The sequence below is a fragment of the Malaclemys terrapin genome, chromosome 5 (genome assembly GCF_027887155.1).
Source record: "Malaclemys terrapin pileata isolate rMalTer1 chromosome 5, rMalTer1.hap1, whole genome shotgun sequence".
NCBI lineage: Eukaryota > Metazoa > Chordata > Testudines > Emydidae > Malaclemys > Malaclemys terrapin.
Genome location: NC_071509.1, coordinates 91,655,452 through 91,678,661, shown reverse-complemented (window position 1 = coordinate 91,678,661; position 23,210 = coordinate 91,655,452). Strand labels below are relative to the sequence as shown.

Genomic DNA, 23,210 nt, shown 5'->3' with positions numbered 1-23,210 from the left:
TGTAAAGAGTTAAAATCTAGTAGCTATAGAAAAATGTAGGTCAGATGTTTATGATCATACCTTTTTGGGGGGGGTTTAAGTCTCCAATTTAAAATGACTAATTATACAACTGCAGACTATTTTGTAATTAAAGGAAAGCCCCAATATTCTTCCCCTTCATTTACCTCAGGGCCCTTCCCATCGTCTCATAGTTCATGTCAGGTTTGTTCTTGTGCTTTCCCCATAGCTTGGAGACCGCTTTGGAGTCCACAAGTTTAAAGATCCCCTTCTCTCGCTGAGTCCACTTAATGTATCGAGGACAAGTATTTTTGTCCTGAAGAAGATCCAGAAGGAACTCCCACAAATATGTTGTATTTCCTACAAAAACAGAAAGCATATGAACATTAGACAACTTAAAGGTATTAAAAACCTCTCCATATATAGACATACAAAAGTGCACTTAGACAACTATCTGATATAGGAACTTTGAATGACTACATTGCATACCATCCTCTGCCTACCCTTCACTTGTAATGTGTATGTATTTGTTCACTCTGATAAATTTAGGAAAGATTTCCTAAATATTTACATTCTGAAACTCAAAGGGGTTAGCACTAGAACTGTGCTATGCCACATGATGTGGGAGACTCTTCAAACCAAAATTAGCTCTCAACTGCTATAAGAAAGGGAGTGTGGAGTCCTACATCACCAACACCTCCTGGCTGCCTAGAGGACATAAACAATGCTCTGAAAGGAGTTCGGTTCAGCTCTTAAGACTGCAGATAGCAGTTCCAGAACATAGGCTGTACATTCTGGGATGGAGTCTGGTGATGGGAAGGGAAAGAGAGAGGATGGAGAGACTACTTAAGGAAAGGCAAACTTTTTCTTCGGCAGAGGAGAGGCGGGAAGATATCCCCATACACAAGCTCCTAGAAACCTCTTTCTTTTTGATCTGCCTCCATCCCTCACCTTTATTATTGGGAGTTCAGTGTTCACAAGGTGTCTTAGCCTGATCACTGGACTCCATTGCTTCCCAACTGTAACATCACAGTGTCTAAAACACTTCAAAATCTCCAAGCCTTTCCCCTACTGTGTATTATTATTTGTACTGCAGTAGCCCCTAGCTATCATAGATCAGCACCCCATTATGCAATGCAGTATACAAACAGAGAACAAAAAGACTGTCTCTACCCCAAAAAGCTTACAATCTAAGTAAGTGTATGCTCTCAGGTTTCAGAGCTGTGGCATATGTAATAGAGAAGACCCAGCATTGCACTGAATTTAAACAGAGAAGCTGCTTGGACTCTGATTAGACCACTTCCATCTGGGAGAAAGGGGCTACAAACAGAAAAAAAAACCAGACCACATTCTGTTTATCACCGGTGGAAGGAAGTGATTTTGTGAACAAATCATCAAAAAAAGAAAGGAGAACCTGTAGAATCATGAAAAGGGAGAGCAGGGGAAGGGCTGCTGAATGCTGAAAAACAGTTCAAACAGTTTGTAAATTTTGAGATTTACCCACACCTAAAAAAATAAAATACAGGAAGCCCTTCAATGAGAGTACAGATTAAAACCTGCCCATCCTATTAAAGGGGCACTCAGTCAGAGTCCCCAGATTTTGTGACCTGACCAAGTTTTCAATCCTGGAGGAATGCAGAAGCCCAAATAAATAAACAAAAGCCCATTAAAGAATAAATCTGTTTGTGCAACATGCTACCATATCAATTAACAAATACTCAAGCATTCGCTCCTGAAACTTGGTGACAGCATCATTGAGGCTAGACTATTACAAAGTCTATGATAAAAGCATTGCAAAAGACATTTACTTCCCTTATAGGTAGTTTAAAGAGTGCCACAGTCCTTAAAATTTACTAACCCTTATCTGGGGAAGCTATTATAGTTCCACTTTATAGATGGCTAAACGGAGGTACAGAGATTAAATGACTTGTCTAAAGCAATATAGGTCCTGATCCAAAGCTCACTAAAATCAATGGGAGTCTTCTCACTGATTTCAATGAAATTCAGATCACGCCCATAGTGAGTAACAGTCAGGAACACAACCTAGGAATCCAGTTCTCGGTTCTAACCAAGAGACCACACTTCCTAGACATTCCCAGATCTATTGGTTTTATTTTGACTTGCCAAATGAAACTAAAACAAAGTTCCAGTACTAAGTGCTGTTTTTTAGATATTATACTTAATAGTTGTTCTATTTGCACTTGATAAAAAAAGCCAAAAATTAGTTTTCAATTCAATAAATTGTTCCTGCTAGAAAAAATGACACTGTTAAAAGAATTCCAAAGAAATTACAGCAAATTAACAGTTATTGACTTCTGGTCCACCCAGATAGGATTTCTCCAACGCTCATTACCAACATGCTATCAATGCTATCTGTCTTTCTGCAATAGCTCCTGGACTGAGAAAATGAAAAACTCACAGCATTAAGTGAGCAAGAATTTCAACATACGTTAAAAGCAACAAAGAGTCCTGTGGCACCTTATAAACTAAGAGATGTATTGGAGCATAAGCTTTCGTGGGTGAATACCCACATGCGTCTGACGAAGTGGGTATTCACCCACGAAAGCTTATGCTCCAATACATCTGTTCGTCTATAAGGTGCCACAGGACTCTTTGCTGCTTTTTACAGATCCAGACTAACACAGCTACCCCTCTGATACTCAACATACGTTGTTTCCCCCGCAAAAACACATTAGATACCCAAAATGCCAGATCAAAGGAAATGGCCCTCATTTTGCTGCAGGAGGTGGTACTGGTGATTCAGTAGATGGCACTCTTCCCTCATAGTCTGTATTGAACTAAATATGTATGTTTCCATCAGCAGGAGTTTGGGACAGCCATATTAATTACAAGGTGTGTGGCAGATCATCCCAAAAGAGTGCCAATAAACTAGATTATCCCACTGCATATTCTGTAGCTATTACGTATTTTCTAAAATAGTGTTTTTGTTAATATTTAATATACATTTTAAAACATGTCAATGGGATTTTTTTAATCCCTTCACTTATAAAGCCAGAATCCCTTAGTGAACCAAAGCGTACAGAACTCCAAGGAAGAGAAAATAATTTTTAAAGGTTTTCAGGCACTATCTAAACTAGGTTTTCTATGCACAGAAGTGTCACAATGGTAAAGCCCAATAGGGCAAGTCCTCCCAGGACTAACACACATGCTGTATCTCACCGGAAAGCTATGAACATGCTCTAATGACTCAGAACCCTATCTGTGATTCAAAAAAGATTTGTTGAACCTGAGTTGTTTTCACAAAAATGGTTCAGTTTCAACAAATCAGCGTTTTCAAGAAAAACTGTTTCATCAAAATATTTCCAACCACCTCTAAGTCATTCTTTACCACCTAGGGATTCCTCTCCCCGCAATAAGGGCTCCTCAGGGGGCCAATTAAGCCAGATTTACAGTTAATTTGCACCACCGCAGCAGCTCAAAGCATCAGGGATGCACCAGTGAATCAGTCTACATCTTTGTGTGCATATTATATGTATAATACAATCTTTGACAGTTGTAGTCCAATATGAAACTGGTTGTACACCATCTGCTGTCACTCCCCCAGCCCTCAAGTATCAGGGGGTAGCCATGTTAGTCTGTATCTACAAAAACAACAAGGAGTCTGGTGGCACCTTAAAGACTAACAGATTTATTTGGGCATATGCTTTCGTGGGTAAAAACCTCACTTCTTCGGATGCATGTTCCCCTAGCCCTGAGAACCTTGCTGTCAGTGCTGAATTGTGTAAGGAGTTCCCCAAAAGATGCCAAATTTAAAAAAGAACCATAAACATGCAAGTAACTCTTGAATACACAACAACCCCACAACACATCCCAGACAATAAACAAAATATACATGTAGCCAGGCTCAGGGGGAGAGAGAACTTTCCCCAATAAATCTTGGAAATTGAGAATCCTGTGAGATGACCCCTTCAAATAAGTACAATTACAAGTTAAGCAATTGCTCCTTCTTTAAACATTCCAGGACTGTCGAATTCTTAGTCTTGGAGACTAAATATTTTGAAAGATGTTAAGGTAGCCAATACCCAGCAAGAAACATTAATTGTTTTTAATATAAAAGAAGGGGTAAGAGACACAAACAGAGTCAGTCTCAAAGAAAGTGTCCTCAGAAAAATAAACTTTCAAAATATTGGCCAACTAAAGAAGACAAGATCCCCAGTGAAGACAACACTCAAGGAGACAAGAGTTTAGACATTCTTTTGAAACAGGTTCTCTAAAAGGCATAGAACTAGGTCACTTCCCTAAAGTATTCTTCAGGTAATGGAAAGTCAGCTCGAGTGACGCCAGTAGAAAGGAACATAAACTACACCAGCTAAATTGTAATGGAAATTAAGAGGGCTAAGAGGATGTTGAAATGCAAAGTGCCAAAACACAAAACAAATGTATTCTTTAAGGGCAACTGAAAATCTGTGACAATCAATGGGGTTCACTGGAATACCCATAAGTAAAGGGAACAATTAAAGAGCATAAAGACACTGCAGAGAAGTTAAATGATTTATTTGTAGTGGTTTTCAGCACAGACTTACCTTGGTCACACTACTCCTTCCCTATTCTCCCCCAGACACCTGCTCACAAACTCCAGGCCTCTGGAGCTCTACCCTAATAAGGAACCAGGTAAACAGGAGAGGACTCCTGGATTAGAACAGAGCATGTATCTATGGCCATTCTCAGAAGGAGGAGATTTTGCACTTACCGACTACACTAGAGCTGAAAACCACACGTCTCATCCCGTATGTTGCTATTAAGATCACTAAACCTTTGTCTCTCCTGAGTTTGGTTAAGACCTTTGCTACCAATTGTATTAGCGGACAGGTGTACAGGAATTTTTCTCCTTTTCTCTTCAACATAAAGAAACAGTATCCCTTACTTAGGGTGATCTTTTCCTTATGCCACAAGCAGAAGTCCAAACCACTAGTAAGTGGCAAAGGCATCCATGTTTTGTGTCTTCCACTGGAGGAAGATCTGATATATCACACACTGACTCTGAGGCGACTTATGAATGCCTACTACCAACCACCTTTCTGCTGACTGGAGGGAAGGGGCAGCAAGGAAGGATACTCTATGCATCAATGGAACTGATGGTGAAAGCATGGCTCTCCTGACCAATTGGTCAAGAAAGAACAACTGGAAGGCTCTAAGGTAGTGACAGTTGGCAACACAGGGGCACGTATGCATACACACAGATAGGTGATGGTGGTCGTGCACTGACAAGCATTGCCTCATAGGGCCAAAACACTTCACTTTAAAAGCGTTCTCTTCCTGCCTCATCTTGTGGACACAAAACCAAGTCTTGTGATGTAAGAAAATATATAATAATTAGTTTTCTAGCTAGTTAAGCCAACCACTGAACCTACTGCGAAGGCAGGGTACTTCCTTGTGTATATTTAAGCCACTGCAGAGGCTGAATCCACTACTAAAGCAACAAGCTTCTCTGAACATACAACAGGGAGGCCTTAAATGTATTATTATACAGCATAAGTGCACACACGCAGTTTTGCTTGCTCTGCCTGACCACAGGCTCTCCAGTGGCAGCGTAACAAAGCGTGTGTCCAGCAACAAGCCAACAGGGAGCACATCAGCCAGCGTGAGTGAAGTCAATATGTGCAAACAGAATTTCAAATGAAAATAATCATAACTGCAGCAGTTATTAATATTAAATATTGATACTATAGTAAAACCTAGAGGCCCCAATTGAGGCTTCAATTTACTAGACCCTGTACAAACACATACTAAAACATGGGGTAAAATTCTCGCTCCGCTGACTTCAGCAAGGTATTTACAAATCTTGGTATTTTACAAAATGTGTTTAGTACTAATGCATGAAAGATGTATTGGGATTTTTAGATAAAATGCACTATATTATTTTAAGTCTTAATACATGGAAGAAATTACCTTTGCCTTCTCTGGGTTTCTTCTTTATACCTAAATCTGGAGAACCATTGGAAATGGCTGACTGTTGGGTCTTTGGTTTACGGCCAGCTGTACATTAAATTTAAAAAGAAAATTGTAAGACATACATATAGTAGAAATAATTAATATCTTATGTCTGAGTGGTAATTCATGTTTCTCATGTTATTCCCCTTATTACATTGTATGGACAAATAGGCCTTTATCAAATAGGCTAATTTTAAATCTTATATAAGATAAGATTATTTATTTTGCAAGTCACATGTCAATGTAACTCAGTTCCAGATGAGCTAAATACAACGTATGCACTAAACATAAAAATTAACACACTTATAAGTTTGCATTCCTTTGGTCTGATGTCAGTAATAATTATTGCTATATTAATTTAAATATCTTGTCCATTGTATTTTATGCTTCCTTTCAGAAGAACTAATTTGTTTTACAAAAAGATTAATAAATATAAGGAAAACAATTTTTTAAGAAATCTGACCATTGAAATAGTACTTTTTTTTTACCTATATGGAAAACAGTTCTTACATTAAAAATATTAACACCTTACTTCTTTGTGAAAGTACACTATGCAAAGGATCACAATCCCTTCATTACTATGGAACTGTGGAGCAGAAACACATTTTACAGTAGAAGAGCATTATGACACCATTGAAGCAGAGGTCAAAACATAAAGTGAACAGGAAGTACTGTATCCCTTCATTTCTGTTTAACCTTCTGTCCGTTAAAAGGCTAGGAGTGAGATTCTTTGCTGTACTTCTAAGAGGTGCAGCACCAAACTCACAATGCAGGTAGGGGGGGTCTAAGGTGATTGTAAGCCAATTTTCCACTTTCTTTATGCTGGACTGCTTTGTGCCTCTCAGAATTATTTAGACAGCCTTCAGGGCCTAAGTTATAGCAGCCTATCTGTGGCGGCCTATGATCCCCCTGCCTGAAATCTCTGCAGTGCTGCATGCTATGGCCATGCCCTGACATGCCTTTCCTGCCCCCAGTTATGCTCCCTACAGGAGGGCTTGCAATGGGGGGTGCCTAGGAAGGCAGCTTTGCAGTTGACTTCCTCAGGTTCTTGTGCCAAGAGCAGATTTGGTGCTTTCAGAGCCATTGTATGCTGCTATGACCCTTTAACTCAGCATAAAGGGGCCAGAGCAAAGAGTGAAGATCTCCCCCTAGGTCAGCAAGCTGAAGAGAGTCTGTGTTTCTGTGTTCAAGGCTAAAGAAAATGTCAACCAATAACTCATATCTTAGGAACATGAACACAAATTGCTCCTGAAGAAAAGTGTTGTGCATCAAACATTGAAATTCAACAACATGTATTTTTATGGAGGTGGCAGTTGCAGTTCCATAGTTAAGACTGAGTTGAGTTTTACACTTAAAGCAGGGAATCAAACTCTTTGTAATGTACAAAAAATAGAGCATACCCATCTCAAAAACCACAGAACTTACTCTTTGACTATAACTCTGCCTGGTAGCAACACTATAATAGGTTAGGGAAAAGTGTTTTTAAAAAAATCAGTTTACTCTAATCTGGGACCACAAACACTAAAATGACTTAATCATAAAGATTACTTCAGGAAGGAGCGATGGTTGTTTGAATGCCTTAACTCTGCATTTCCATACCATGTTTGCATTTCTGTTAAGTTTAGCCATAATGAACTTCCTGGATTTATATCGCTTTATCCCTGTACTGTACTTTATCCTAAACTACTGCTGTGTCCTCCATCTTAATGTACTTTTTGTCTGTGAATTTTTAGAAATCTCTGTCATACAGAAGCATCTCTATATATGTGAATGATTCTGGTGCCTCAATGAAAACTGCTATTTTACTAATTACCACAGGAAGCCTAGCCTGCTGCCATCCTCTGAAGGCAATGCCACTCACAGATGCATATGAGTTTGGAGAATTTCAGTGTTTTAAGATGATTTACATTTGCTACATACATTTTTCTATTAAATAAAATATACAAAATTCTTCTTAAAACTGTGCAACTCTCCAAATTCATGTATTCCCCTGCTGAGTGGCATTTCCTTCATCAATGGGTGTCAAGCAAACAAACAAGAAAGTAGCTTCTTCCTTTAATAATTTAATTATTGTATTTTTTTTAATTGGTGATTTATATATTTTAGAATTTGATACAATGGTTAAAAAATGTGCAAATTACAGTGCAGTTAGTCACATAATGGAGCTGAAGCTTATAGTGACAGTGGAATATTCACAAGAGTCATATACCAAGGAGGATTACTGCCCATTGAAGGGACATTTTTAAAGGAAAATACCTTGCTGATGCTATGGTTTATAGTCACGCCTGCTTCAGCCGAGGCAACAGCTAAATTACTAAATTCAGAGGGGAAGCAGGATTATTTAAAAAAAAAAAAAAAAAAAACTGAAAAAGTGGAAGAAAGAGACAGACGTTCTGTGGAAAGAAGAAAGTCCCAAAAAGCGCACACACAATTGGCTGCACTGGAGTGCAACCAACAATTAGACATTCAAATTATTGGCACCAAAAACTTGGCCTGCTAGAAGGGTAACTGCTAAGACAGCTTTAGTAACATGACCCAACTCTGGTAAATCTGACTGTTTGACAGAGAGAGATTTTGGAGGGTTGTAGATTTTATTTTTCACTGAAGCATCAAAATGGCTGAACAGAGTATTATTGTAGCTACTGAAAAACTCATTAGGGCATCTGGATTTTGATAACGTTATTTTTCTCCTCATGGTGCTGGCAGTAAGAACAATCTTACCACTATATTCAGAAAATAAGCCATAGTTAATGATGGCAAAATGGAGGTGCTACTGGAAGTTCAACTACAGTGTGTCTTAGGTGTTGTCTACATTAAAATCATAAATTGACCTATATTAGGTTGAACTTACAGCCACCGCAGTAATTAGTGTGGCTTCTTGCCCCCAGGAACGGGATCCAGCTGCCTCGGTTTCTCAGCCCCTCCCTTCCCCCGCTGGGAGCCAAGCAGCCTTGTCAATTTGACAAAACAGCCAATAGCCAGGAGCAGGCACCCAGCCCCCCAGGGCTTCTTGACCCAGCTCCCAGCTGGGAGCAGGCTCCAGCCACCCAGCTTTCTTGTCAATTTCACACTCCAATCCCATTTTTTCTGGAGAAATGAAAGCTCCATGAAAGCTGTGACAAGCGATCTAACAGCCCATGTAAGTAACAGAGTGTCTACACAGACACTGCGTCACCCTAGCTACACCATCATAAGCCCTACACCTCTCGTGGAGGTGGAGTTGTTATATCAGTGTTGGAGGGCACTTACATCGGCAGGACAAGGCTGTAGTGTAGACACTGACATGATTCAGTTGATGTAAGCTGCCTTACATCAACCTAACAGTGAAGTGTACCCCAAGCCTTAACTTCTAATGTAAGCTGTGAACCTCAGCCGTAGTAGGAGGAAGAGGAGCATGTTTCAGCCTATAAAGTCACTGTTCACAAGAACCCACCACAAACACTTTCAGTGAAACACCTGGTGCTAATGTGCATTCTACAGTTCTTACGCCCACCCCAGGCAATAATTTAAACAGATGTCATTTGCTCTCATGGTGGCCTGGACTTGTTTCTGATATAGCATTTGGAATTATTTGAAATGGTATTTAAGGCAACCATGTATTAAAAACAGTATCTTTAAAAGGGCCCTTAGATAAGCAAGGATGTCTAACACACCAAGATTTTCACAGGTGTCAACTATTAAAATGTATCAAGCAAATTAGAATGTTATTTATTTTTGAGATGCTCCTTGTGATTTATGGAAGAAATTATACATATTCCTGAGAATATTTACAGACAAATTCTGTCTTGAATCCCTTAATTTTTTCAGTGTTGCCTCCTTTTCTTATCCTTATTTTTTCAATCTTTTTCCTTATGATTTAACAAACCATATTCTTTTTCTTATGCTTTTCCCCTTCTTTTATTGCATGCCCACAACTCAGAGTTCACTTTGTACACATTAGCATATGAGTGGGGATAATGTCAAAACTATCTCTACCTGAACCAGCTCCTTTGCATACAATATTTTGGACTAGGGATAAAATACACTTAAAATCTCTTACTTTAAATAAAAGTCATGTATACCTTTTTTCTTTTTCATTGGCTCACGGATATCAGGGGATGTTGGAACAGGAGACATATCCATTGGTTCAGACTCCTCAGTTGACACCTCCACTACAGTCTCTGTTATCACATCTGGTCTCATAGCAGCATGGATAAACTCTGGGGTTGACACACAAGGAGGGACAAAAACTTCCACTAAAGAAAAAAAATGCACCAGATAAAGTTTCTACCCAACTCCTTTACTATGTCATAAATCAAATTATTTACAGCAAAGAACCTGGAGGGGCCTATGATTCAGGGACCAAATCATGCAAACTTTACATAATTTGTCACTCAGGAGCTCAATCCAGTCCCCAGAACATGCATATACAAGTCAATGTTATTAGATATATGGCAAGGACAGGTATCTAAAAATCCAATCTAGGTCTCACTGAAGTCAGTAAGAATGTTGCTATTCACATCAGAGGGAGCAGCAACTTGTCTGAAGGGCAGAAGTAAGACTACAGTCTTAAATAAACTTTGCTGCAAGGTCAGTAACATTCTTTCTTAACATAGTAAGAAAACATTCTACAATATTAAAAATAAGTGAAAGATAAATGGCTGCATTTTAAGTCAGATATGTTTAAGTACTTGTGAAACTTTCCACGTTCCTCTTTAAAGCCCAAAATTTAACTTTTTCAAAAATGGGTATGAGTTAAGATGTAGCACTTTGATATTTACTGATGTTAATGGTCCACCAGCAGTTCCATCATGCACTCCTATTTTCATAAGTTTATAACTTAGCCCTGATTACAAATTCTACCCTAGAACTCAACACACCATTAAGTTTAATCAAAATGTTACATACGCATATAGGAGAGTCCCCTCTGTCCCCACTTCAAAATATGAAGCTGTTTAAAATGCAGCATATTAAAAAAAGAGATAAGCTTACAATTTTAGCTGTATTTTTGCACATGTATTTCAAAAATTGTTTTTAGGTGAATTTTTGAAGACTGGTCGTCTAAAACGTACACTACTCAGGCTTATAAGTATTTTTTGTTATTTATTAAAAGTAGCCAAATTACCTTTTTTCAGCTACTGGACATGAACTATTGTCCTCACTTGATTGATTTTCATGTACAACAGTGTAACATCACCATACCACAGGTTGTCTGCTACATTATATCACCCACCAAACTATATTACACATTGTCTTCAAAGGAGCCATTATGGTTTAACTGGTTGGAAATCCATTTTTTTTTTTAATAAATACAGATTCATCCAAGGAGCTATAACTGTTCTAAATAGGACTGTAAAAGAGTTAGGGGGCAACTATACTTTTGCTAATATGTATACATATATTTACACAATAGAAGAAAATTTCTCAAGCAAACATTAAAATATAGCAAAACAACTTAGGAGAAACTTTTAATTCTTAAATGCTATTACAGTATTTGAAAAAGGGATAAATTTAGCTACTAAGAACTATGGCCCCAATCCCACAGAGACTTAAACACGTTCACAATTACACATGAGTAGCCCTACTAAAGGGAACAGGGCTAATTATGTGTAAAATTGAATACATGCTTATGTTTTTGCAGTATATTTTAATATCATGGATTGGATTTCAACGACAAAAACAAAATTCAAAGTTAAGTTGCAATGAATTAGTTATATTTTGATATATACATATTTTAAAAAAATATCATCCAAGTAGTATTAAATTTTTTTAAACTGATTTTAGAATGGCCAAAATTGAAGGAACCAAAAAACAATTATCTCACAACTTTTGAAAGTGGCTTCTTTCCCAGGCATTCAAATGATTTCTACATTTGCCAAGTACTCAAGCTTTACAATGTAACAGATTCCCATTTGTTTTTATTACAGGTGGGGCTCAGAGCAATGCCTATTATTAAGGCAGCCCACACTTTCCAACTGTTTTCAGCTGCTTATAACTTTGCAAAACTAACAGTTTGGGCTGAAATTTTCATGCCAGGTATCCAGCTCAGGCTGAATTTTTTTGGAACATTTCAACCACAACAATTCATTCATTTCCAAAAATAAGGCTATGGGCTGTTTTGCCCATAAAAAAAAAAAATCTGGCAACTTTTTTGTTTTCGTAGCTCCTGTGCCAACCCACTTTGGAAAAACGACTTGAAATTTGGCAAGGGATGAGGGAGGACTTTATGTCAGGGATGTGCCTTTTCTATTCCTGTGAAAATACACCCAAATTTGGCCAAGTTATAAGTTTCAATAATCATGGTTCACAAAACTCAGTAGAGACTTGCTAGAGCTTCACAGTTAAATTCCCTGAAGATTCCACCTGCACTGAGCATGCTCAAACCTGGGTTCTGGCAGGATTTTCCCTGCAATTACAGCTGAGTTGCTGCTGGAACAGAGGTCACAGAATCTGTCTCTCCTGTGCACTCAATGCTCCACCTGCTGGGCTCAGGCAGCATGGAGGAGAAAACTGCCCTATTTTTCGAGTGCAGAGGAGACAAGAGTCAGAACAAGAGGAGGGAGGGGAGTAGACTGAGACCAGGATCCTGGGGGCAGGGAGAGAGCAATCTTAATTAGGCCTCCATGTGCATAGGGATTATGATACAGTCTTTAATTATGACCACATGCTATTTCTTCCACAAGATCCCTGCCTCATTCAGTTCACCAAATGGATGGTGCTCATTTAATGAGCAGCTATTCAATATTTTGGTTTCAATTTATTGTTTAAACGAGTGATCCCATGCCTTACTTACATTATTCAAACTCAACTCTGAAGACGGAATTATCTTTGTGGGCTTTCCTATGGCACTCATCATTAAATGAGTGCTTCACAGATATTAAATTTATTTTCACAACATCCCGTAGAAATGAGGAAGTATGGTTATCCACATTTTACAGATGGGGAACTGAGGCACAGCAAGATTAAGGTAAAGTATCCACTAATTTTGGGTGCCCTAGGTGAGAAGCCTAGGGCCTGATTTTTCAGAGTGCTTAGCATTATATAGCATTTTATACACCTCTACCCCGATATAACGCGACCCGATATAACACGAATTCGGATATAACACGGTAAAGCAGTGCTCTGGGGGCGGGGCTGCGCGCTCCGGCAAACCAGAGCGTCAGCATGTCTGGCTCTGACACGCTACTCTGAGCGGTGTGGTAAGGGTGCCCGGCCGGGGCCAAGGGGTTGGATAAGGGGCAGAGGTCTCGGGGGGGAGGGGGAGACACTCAGGGGACAGGGGAGGGGATTGGATGATTCGGAGGTTCTGGGGGCGGGGCGGTCAGGGGACAGGGAACGGAGGCGTTGGATAGGGCATGGGAGTCCTGGGGGTGACTAGGGATGGGGCGGGGGTCTCTGGAGGGGGGCAGTCAGGGGACAAAGAGCAGGGGGGCTTAGCTAAGGGATGGGGTCTTGAGAGGGGTGGTTAGGGGCGGGAGGGTCTCTGGAGGGGGTAGTCAGGGGACGTGGAGGGGTGGTTGGATGGGTCGGGGATTCTGAGGGGTCAGTCAGGGGGCGGGAAGTAGGTGGGGGTTGGATAGGGGGCAAGGCCAGGCATGTTTGCTGACTATTAATAACGGAAATGCTCGAGGCCAAAGCAAGTTCGATATAATGGGGTTTCACCTATAACGCGGTACGATTTTTTGGCTCCTGAGGACAGCATTATATTGGGGTAGAGGTGTATATTCAAAGCATAGCTTCTATACATGCGAGCTGCAGCTGTGGACACTCGGTAATTCTGTACATCAGGCCCAAGTGTCGCAAGTCAGGCACCCAGAAAATAAGGAACACACAATTAGTGAATACCTGTGAAATGTTTGGTTAAAGTGATTTATCTAGCATCACAGAGGGAGGGACAGAATCCAATAATCTAGGACAGCATTCAACTGCCTTAACCATGAGATCATACTTTCATCTCCTACAATCCTCTGCCTCACTAGCTACACACCTTCCAACTTCTTCAACAAATGAAGCAGGAGTCCTACAGACAACAGACTCCTTCATTATACAACCCTGATTTATCTCCAGAGTAGGTCCATCCTGTGCACAGACAGGGGTCCTGTGGAAAAAACATAGTATGTGCTCATGTCATTATAGACTGTATCATACAAGGGGCCCAAATTAAAATGTCATAGGCAACCTACATTCTGGCATTTCCTAACTTTTGAGTGCTTGACTTTGCAGCCTTACTAATGTTCTTTTCATGCAGTTTGTGTGGTTGTGTAATTATATTTAGATACATGGGCAGCTACTTTTCAGAGGTGCTGAGAACCCACAGTTCCCACTGAGTTCAACAGGGGATTTTAGATATCCAGCATTTCTGAAAATTAGATCCAAGGCTTCTGTGTATGATTTAGTTTCCTTTGTAATAAAATGGAAACGTTAAACTGGAATTCTCTTTTAGGAATGTAACTTGGTTCTTTATCAGGCAAATTAGGGGTCAGATTAGGGGTCAGGCTCAGAACAATTTATGAAACAAACTAGAAACAAAGCTGACTGGCGTAAGTTTCATATCTGCAATTTTTCACGCCCAAGCAAGTTTTATGTATGAATCTAGCTAAAAATGTCATATTTTAGCTTTTATAAAAGTGAAAAAATCATCATGTATCTCCACTGTGTGTGACTGAAGGGATAAACTATTTAAAGACTCATGGACACTGAATGGACCATGTCTAACAGAAAGCACTATTTACAACGGTTTTAGAATGACTTCAATGCTTTTGATCCTCAGCTCACTAGGATGAGAAAGTTTCTAGAAGTGAAACATTTTATCTGAAGGAAGAGCTCACTGTCACTTCGTAAAAGCACCACCATGCCTATTGCTTTGCAGGGAAATAAGCACTAGGCAAAGACTTTTCAAAACTATCCTACCATTAAAACTAACTAATATGCCAAGATCCTGCCTCAGAAGGGTGAAAATTGTTAGGAGACTATCCCTTCAGGACAGAGACACCAAATAAAACCTCTTACAAACCTGGGGAACTAAGACAAATCAAACAATTGTTTTGAAATGAGAAAATAAATGTATTTAACATCTTACAGTCCTCAATATAAGCAAGCTCCTTGTAAATCTGGTTATTAAATTAGTGAAGGGAGAAAGATCTTATACAATATGCAACTGTGGTTGACATACCAGGACTCCTGGCATCTCTCAAGCAGGTAGGAGACTCCATATGAAGTAAAGCCTCTGCAGCTTCAATTGTTTTATCTGTGCAGTGCACATTGCTGCCATGAACTGATGCTTCCACTGCAAAATAATACAAAACACAATCATACAAGGTTATTTATAAGAGGGTCATAGGTGCTGTAATACAACCTCCTTACATGATTCAGCACACATATGAATTGTGTTGTACAAGGTGAAACCCAAGAGAAATCTGACAGATGTTATTACACCAAGGGCTTCATGCTAACAACAATAAAACATGTATTAGGTAGATCAAAGGCAACTAGAAACCAATGTCCCCACTTCTTAAACTGGATTTTGGTTAGTCAGTGAGAATACAGTTCATGGTAGGTAACTAATAAGAGATTACAAGATAGGCCTTTGAGATTTGACTTCTGCCTTAATTTTAAACCAAAACAAACTGATTTTTAATAAGGATGATTGTAGATGAACCGTTGTCTATGGAAGCAGTTACTATTCAGATGCATTGCCAAGCATTGTCCCATTAAAGCCCAAGGGTCACGTAGTAATGTTTTCAGTTCATTTGAGCAGAACAGGTAAACAACAAAAAATGTAGTTTGCATAACAGATCTGTCTGGTTCTATATTCTATTACTTGACCTTAACTATAACTTCACAGAGCTAGGGGTTAGCAGTTTTTTACTATGCAGCTTTATGCTCTTAAGTGAGAGCTGGGAAGTGAGAACGAACTACTGAATATGTCACTTTCAACTTAAATCTTACAAACATCAAATTATTAAATAAAAAGTTTTAAAATTAAATCTAGCTGTAGCATACATTTCAAATTATAACTTGACACAGGACACGTGTTACCATGAGCACAGCAATAGTATTTTTTCTAATAATAAGCAAGCTGAATTTTAAGTTTAAAATATCATTACATTCAAGGCCAATTCTCTACTCCTCTCCCTTGGACAAGGTTTTTAAAACTGGCAACTCCATAAACACCTGTTGCACATCACTGACACTCTCACCAAGGTACCCTGTCCCTCTCCAGTTACTCTTTCCATTTATGGAAATCTGCTCAAAGCTAAATCGTTCCTGCCAGGCAGCCAATGTCTGAGCGAATCTATCTTTAGAGTAAGCAGAGTCACCTATTTCCAGCGTCAGTGAACTAAAGAGGATTCAACTAGTAACTCTACTGGAACTTCAAGACACCTATCCAATTACTGAACATTCTGGTGAACGACTTGACATCACTTAACTAAAAAGTAGGGAAAATACCCAAACTATGAACTATTATATCTGGTGCAGTAATGTTTTCAGTTCATTTGAGCAGAACAGGTAAACAACAAAAATTGTTCAGATGTATATGAAGACGTGTGGTACATGGGTGGGGGGGGGAGGGGAAAGGGAGGAAATAAAGTCTCTTTCTAGCATGGTCTCCAGTTAATGTTTCTAAAAGACAGGGACTGAGAAATTTACCAAACACCTACTTGCCAAAGGACTAAACATACTAGTCCAGAAGCTCATATGAGAAGGGCATTATCAGCAAGGTTCTGGGTCAATGCAATGCCTTGATGAGAAACCTAGCTCCCCAATCAGATGGCTATTGACATTTCTAAAAAGGAACTGACCCTGGACTCTAGTTATGGGCTTATCTTTTTGGAGTAGTAGGTGCCTGGTAAATTTGATGTTCCATCACTAATCTATAGTAGCTGGAAAGAAGAGCCCGCTCCAGAGCATCCAGATTGCTGTGAGTTGGAATAGTCTCCACTACTTACTCATCCCCCCTCAACCTTAGCCTCCGTAAGAAGAGGAGGAAGGAATTCTCCAATACCCTCCCCACCTTCCCATGGCAGCTATTTTTGGATCCTCCTGCCTCTGCTGCTGCTCCTGCTAACATTTTCCCAAGCAGCAGCAACTTGAAATTGACACGATTCTGATAGTTTCACTGGTGCCCAGCATTCTGAAGAGCAGCAGTGAAAATTAACCGGTTTTGCTCTGTCACTTTCCCCACACACGCAAAAAAACGTCTAAGTAAAAGCTTCGATTTTACAGAAGTTGACAGCTCAGTCCCCTCACTCAATAGGTAAAACTTTCCACCAATCAGTCATAAGTAAAAATGCTATTCAGTCAACTAATTATAGAATTTCAATTCCACACCAGTCTGGAAACTAAAAATGCCAAGTTCTATTTAATCCCGTGTTGTAGTGGTGTTGATCCCAGGATACTAGTTATATTTTAGATAAAACAGACTCTAAAAAGTTTCCAAACAAGATCTCAAAATTATTCTGATACTTTCCCCCATGGTCAGCTGTGAAATTTTCATTTTGTTTTAGTTTGATTTGTCTTAGGAATTATTGTTTGCAGTATTGCTAGTGAGCAGCCTATACCTTTTCAAGATTTATTGTTCTGTACATAAATGCATTATATGAAGAATACAAAACAATTTTTGATGGATTTAAGTTCTAAGTAAATTAATTTATACTATTTCTAATTTAATAAAATTGTGTACATCTGTATATATTTCACATCTGAAGTGGTTAATCATTTTTTACAGGTGGTACTGGGTTCTGCTCTGCAGGTGAGGAGCACTTGGCCTTTCACAGGAGCAGAGGCACAAAAAATAGCTTCAAATCACCTTTGCACTTCCCCAGTACGGGGCTGTCTGGGTGCCAGTATAGTCCCAGCTTTATGTAAGAGCAGGGGTTCTCAACCTTTTTCTTTCTGAGTCTCCCCCTCTCCCCCATAAAAATGCTATAAAACTCCACGGCCCACCTGTGCCACAACAACTGTTTTTCTGCATATCCAGTAAATTAAAAGCTGTATTAAATGGATAGTTATACAGTTAAACACACACACAAAATATTTTTTAAAAAATGGACAATAGAGGCACAAAAATAAAAAACAGAAATTTTTTTTTTATTTACTCTCTGAAACTTGTTGAGGGTGCTGATCAACAATTCTGTCAAGACATGGGGGAGTATCTTTGACTAGCACAGGTCATGGTCATTGTTCATTCTGGTTTGGTACTTTGTTTTCATTGATGTCATGGCTGAAAATCTGGCTTTCACATAAGTAGATGGTATTAAAGAGGATCAACATTATCAGCGCTGCAGAAGCAGTGATGTATTCATCAGAACACTCACACCAAAATGTCTCCAGCAGCATGTCTTTGAACCTGGTTCTGAGGGAGCTATCTGATGAAATGTCAAAGAGCTCTTCTAACAATTTTGATGGCATGGGAATGGAAGTTTATCTTCAATGGTCTCACTGTAGCCCACATGTGTGTAGTGAGTTCAGGAAAATAAGCATTGAATTTGTTAAGCAGACCAGACAGATGCACTGCTAGTTGAGGTTTAATTACATCCAAGTCAATATTTCGTTCCTGAATAAAAGAATGTAAGAGCTCAAACATATCAGTAGTGCCCCCACAGACACGAACTTTCCAGAATTGTAGTTTTCTTTTGAATGCCGCAATTCTTTCACGGTGGGCAATACAATTACTGTTCCCACCTTATATAGTTTTATTCATCTTATTAATTGAATATGTCTGTAAGGTAACCCAGTTTTGCCAGCCACGCATCATCTTTCAGCACTTTGGCAAGTTCAGGATTCTGATCATCTAAGAAAGTACATAACTCTTCCTTGAGTTAAAATATATGGGCAAGCATTCTGCCTCAAGATAGCCATCTCACCTCTGTATGCGTAACTAAGGAATGGTACTCTGTACCCACTTCCTCACAAAGTGCAGCAAAACACCTGGAGTTTGTTGCTCTGGATTTAATAAAATTAATGAGTGTTACCGCTGTGTTCAGAACACTGTGAATATTTGGTTCAATATCTTTTGCAGCAAGCACCTCTCGGTGTAGAAAGCAGTGTGTCCAAATAGCGCAAGGTGCAACGGCTTTTATTTTTTGCACAACACCAGACTGCTTTCCAGTCATTGCTGTGGCTCCAGCAGTGCAGACTTGGATGCAATTAGTTCAGCAGATTTCTGCTGAAATCATAAAATCATAAAATCATCTAACAGTTTGAAAATGACATCTGACTTTGTTGTTGTCTTGAGCTCTTTGCAAAACAAAAAGTCTTCCTTTATTTTCTTTATTACACACACACACACACATCCCCAAACATAGGCAAGTAGTAAATGGGACATTTTCTAAATGTCTGTGGATTCATCTAGTTGTATAGCAACATCATTGTCACGCAGCCAATCAATACACTGTGAGACTATGTCTTCTAACATAGAAGTGATCCGTTGTTTGACGGTGTCATTTGACATCAGTAGTTTTGGCCTTCTCCTCTCCAAACACTTCCTTTGTTATTTCAATAGCACACATTATCAAAGTCTCAGCAATTGTTGCAATTTTTTTGTTTTAGCCATTTTCTGCGCTACTATGAAGGATGACCTTAAAAACTTTTTATCCACAGTAGTTATGGATTTCATTACTGCTTTAGTATCAAGCAGTTCCTTGGCCTTTCGCTTATTCTTATATATTTCATGTTTTGTAATTAAATGTTTCTGTAATTTGGAGGGCTTTTCAAACATTAATTGGACAGTACTTGTGCAAAAATTACACACTGCAGTTGAGGTACATCTCCACTTCAAGAACAAATAAAACCAAAATTCAAATAGCTGTCTTTGTATTTCCTAAATTTCGCACGGCTAATAGCTTTATGTTTCTTACTCACATCACCCCATCTGTGTTCTTCAGCCCTTATGGTAGTTGAACATGTTGAAGGAAGTTCAGTATTATCACTCTGTGGGTTTTGTTGTTTTGAAGCTGATGGTCAAATTAAAAATGTATCCATATTTGATATATATTGTTTACGTTTACAACAATTTTCCCTGTCCTGTGTAACTTTTCCTGCTCCTGCTGAAACAGATCCTTTACACCAGGTAAATGAAGCTACGTAACCCGCAAGGCTGGTGTTAGACTCACTCGGCCCAGGGCAGAAGCAAACTGGAGTGACTCATGCATGCTGGTCTCTGGGGGCGGAGCAAGCGCTGGGTGAGAAGGCACTGAGACTGACCTACAGGCGGGGTTGCTCCCTTTCCAGGGACTGATGGTGAAGCCTGAGCCCCACCTCCCTGGGTTGAAGCCGGGGCATGGGGTTTGGAGTCAACCCAATGTGAACTGTCATTAAATGATTACTGTCTGACCTTTCCCATTGTCTAATCATCCCCCCATAAATTCCCCAAACTGAAAATTAAAATGGATAAAAATATAAAAATGCTTAAAAATTAACATTGATTAATACTGAAATTATAAAAAAATAAAAATTGAATTCTGCCAACCCTAAGTACACTATTTTTTTAAACTCCTCTCATCTACCTCTGCACACGTACTATGTGTAAAATACTGTAATGTACTTAAGCAACCATATAAAAACATCAGACCAAACATTACAATGTCCCCGTCTTGATGGACAAAAAGGGTGTGTTTTTCAATCATGTTAGTTTAATCAAGTTAGCTTAAGATGATCTAAAAGCCCTTTTAAACATTCTTTAAGACAGAGGCCATCACCTTTAAAGCTATGTTAGCTAGCCATGCTCTACCCTAGGCTTCAACACAGCCATCTAGCACAGCTTCAAAACTGTTAGTCTGCCTAAAGAGCATTAAGAGGGCTTTTCAAACATGGTAAGTTAATATAACTGAACTAGCACAATTGCGGGGAGAAAAAAAAATCACCCTATACGGTAATTTTCATTTCTTAATGCCAAACATGTACGATGTGCTTGATCTCTTAGAAGCACAGCCCAGGGGGAGGAGAGGTGCTTTTTGTCCTCCCTCTACCAGGCATTTCTGGGGAGTTGAAGCAGCCCTTGTCATAATTTAGATAGCTCTGAGGATCAGTCTCAATTATAGCAATGTGTCTCAATCTCTGCAGCACTCCCATTCCAACCCCTTCTTTGGCACGGGCTTGTGAGAGGTCCCAGGATGGCAGCCTTATGGCTATGTTCCACAGTTCCTGTGCTGGAGGAATTGCCTGAAACCATTGCCTGAAACCATTTTAGAGCCCCTTTACATCTCTCCAGTCCCTTTTACACCTAGACCAGTTTTGTCAAACTCTATTCTGGAGAATCTTTTTAATTCCCAAAACTGTAGTGTGTGTCTGGCAGGAACAGAACCTGGTGAAGCTTTGTGACAGAAAGGGGAACTAGAAGAGATATCCTGGAGATATAATTGGGGAGAAGACTCACTTTGCCAGCACTGCCATTGCTGCCAAGACAGCAGATGAGACAAATAAGCCAAGTTGGCTGACCTTGAAGATAACAAGAGATCTGGGTGATAAATTAGAGCAGGTCATTAGACTGCACTCCTCACCACCACCACCTTTTTTATCATGTCACCAGGTAAAGGTGAAGAAAGGAGGAAAATGGCTGCCCCAATAAAATCCAAAACTAGTCAAAAACAAAACAAACACTCTCACAGTGAAATATAATCCAGATGGCGCTACACAGCAAATGCCTTTCCACAATACTGAATGACTGTCTGGACTAGCCTACTTTTATTACGTTAGAAACCTCCATTATCTCTCAACACCTATCATTATAATACATAAGCACTACACCATATTAAGACAATCTCCTTTTACTTAATTAGAAAAATAGGTATCCAATCAGTGCAAACGGAAATATTTTTATAACTATACTACTCACTTGCATGTCTCAATGTAATAAATATTAACTGTACTGATTAATCAATTCAATTCAATAAAGACCTAACTCTGATACCTTATAAAAATCACCTATGAATGAATTACTACTTGCCCAAAGGAGGTAAAATAATTCACTCATGTGGAGATAAATTTTGCAAATCTGGGTAACAGAATCAGAGGAAATGACACTTACCTATTTGGAATAGTTAAAAACTAACATGACGCTCACATTCCATTCTTTAAACCAAGTTTAATCTTACTACATATATGAAACAACTTGATTCTCTGGCACCTTTTAGACAGTTTATAAAACGATGGCATCTACTGAAATGTTTTGTGGAGAAAAAAAATAATTCCTCTTAAAAAAAAAGTTATGAACAATCCAAATACAACATGCTGAGTGGCTCTTTCTAATCTCTGACCACTAGTTGGATTTGCTATAGACACCAGGAGAGTTAACGGAGTAAAGAAATCAGGAGAGTTTTAATTATTAAAAAGAAGTAAGTACGTCAGTGTTTCTGTTCACTATTACCTAAATGTCTTCTTATTTCATTTCCATCGTTCTAAACAAACATTATGCACAGTAGATTATACAAGGCTCTCAACAGCTGTTATAAAACACCAAACTTGGTAATTAAGTCTGACAGCGCTGTGCTTCAGCATTACAGAGCAGAATACTGGCAACATATCAAGTTTTAAAACTAAGAGCATTGTTACAAATAAAATATAGTAACAAAATGAGCAAAAGCAAATAGAAAAGCCTGGATTTTTTTTAAGGCTAGTTTAAAAAAACAACAATTATGCAACAGATCCCTTCCTGTCTTTTTATCTTGATAGCTATCATTATCAGCATTACAAGGTCAACATTTAACTGCAGCAGCTGATTTACAATACCTTATTATTTAATACCATGTGGCAACTAGAGCAATACTTTAGTGAAGAATTCATAATTCCAAGCATTGAAACTGGACAAATACATGAATGGCAAATGCATTATAAATGATTTCATAAAGGTCTACAAAAGAACATTATTTTATTTCAATATTTCACATAAAAGAGGAAAACTAAATGTTAGTATTTAAATCGTGATTTACCGTATATATTCGTTCATAAGCCGAATATTTTGGTAAAAAAGTGACGCATCAAAGAGCGGGGGTCGGCTTATAAACAAATCTACACCAAAATGATTTTAAACTATGGAATCATTGAATTGAATATCTAATACACTATCGTTTTGTTTACCTGGAGCGTCTGCAGGCATGGAGCCCCTCCACTCCCTGTGGCCGCGGTTCTCCATTCCCAGACAATGGGAGCTGTGGGAAGTGGCGCGCAGGGAGCTGAGGGGCTCCATGCCTGCAGACGCTCCAAGTAAACAAAACGTCCCGACCCACCAGCGGCTTACCCTAACAGCCGGGAGCCAAAGTTTGCCAACCTCTGAAATATAGGGT

At 39.1% G+C, this 23,210-nt stretch overlaps 1 protein-coding gene across 5 annotated transcripts in view; it reads right to left on the bottom strand.

Moving 5' to 3' along the window:
• The window catches only part of ELF2 (E74 like ETS transcription factor 2), a 60,386-nt gene that overhangs the window by 3,907 nt on the left and 33,269 nt on the right, over positions 1–23,210 (bottom strand). For all 5 annotated transcript variants that reach the window (XM_054029734.1, XM_054029736.1, XM_054029735.1 and 2 more), the window contains 4 exons: positions 15,101–15,214; positions 10,011–10,184; positions 5,908–5,994; positions 165–357 (listed from right to left, as the gene is read on the bottom strand). In XM_054029734.1, coding sequence (XP_053885709.1) covers positions 165–357; positions 5,908–5,994; positions 10,011–10,184; positions 15,101–15,214 — 568 coding nt within the window. The remainder of the gene's footprint in view (positions 1–164; positions 358–5,907; positions 5,995–10,010; positions 10,185–15,100; positions 15,215–23,210) is intronic.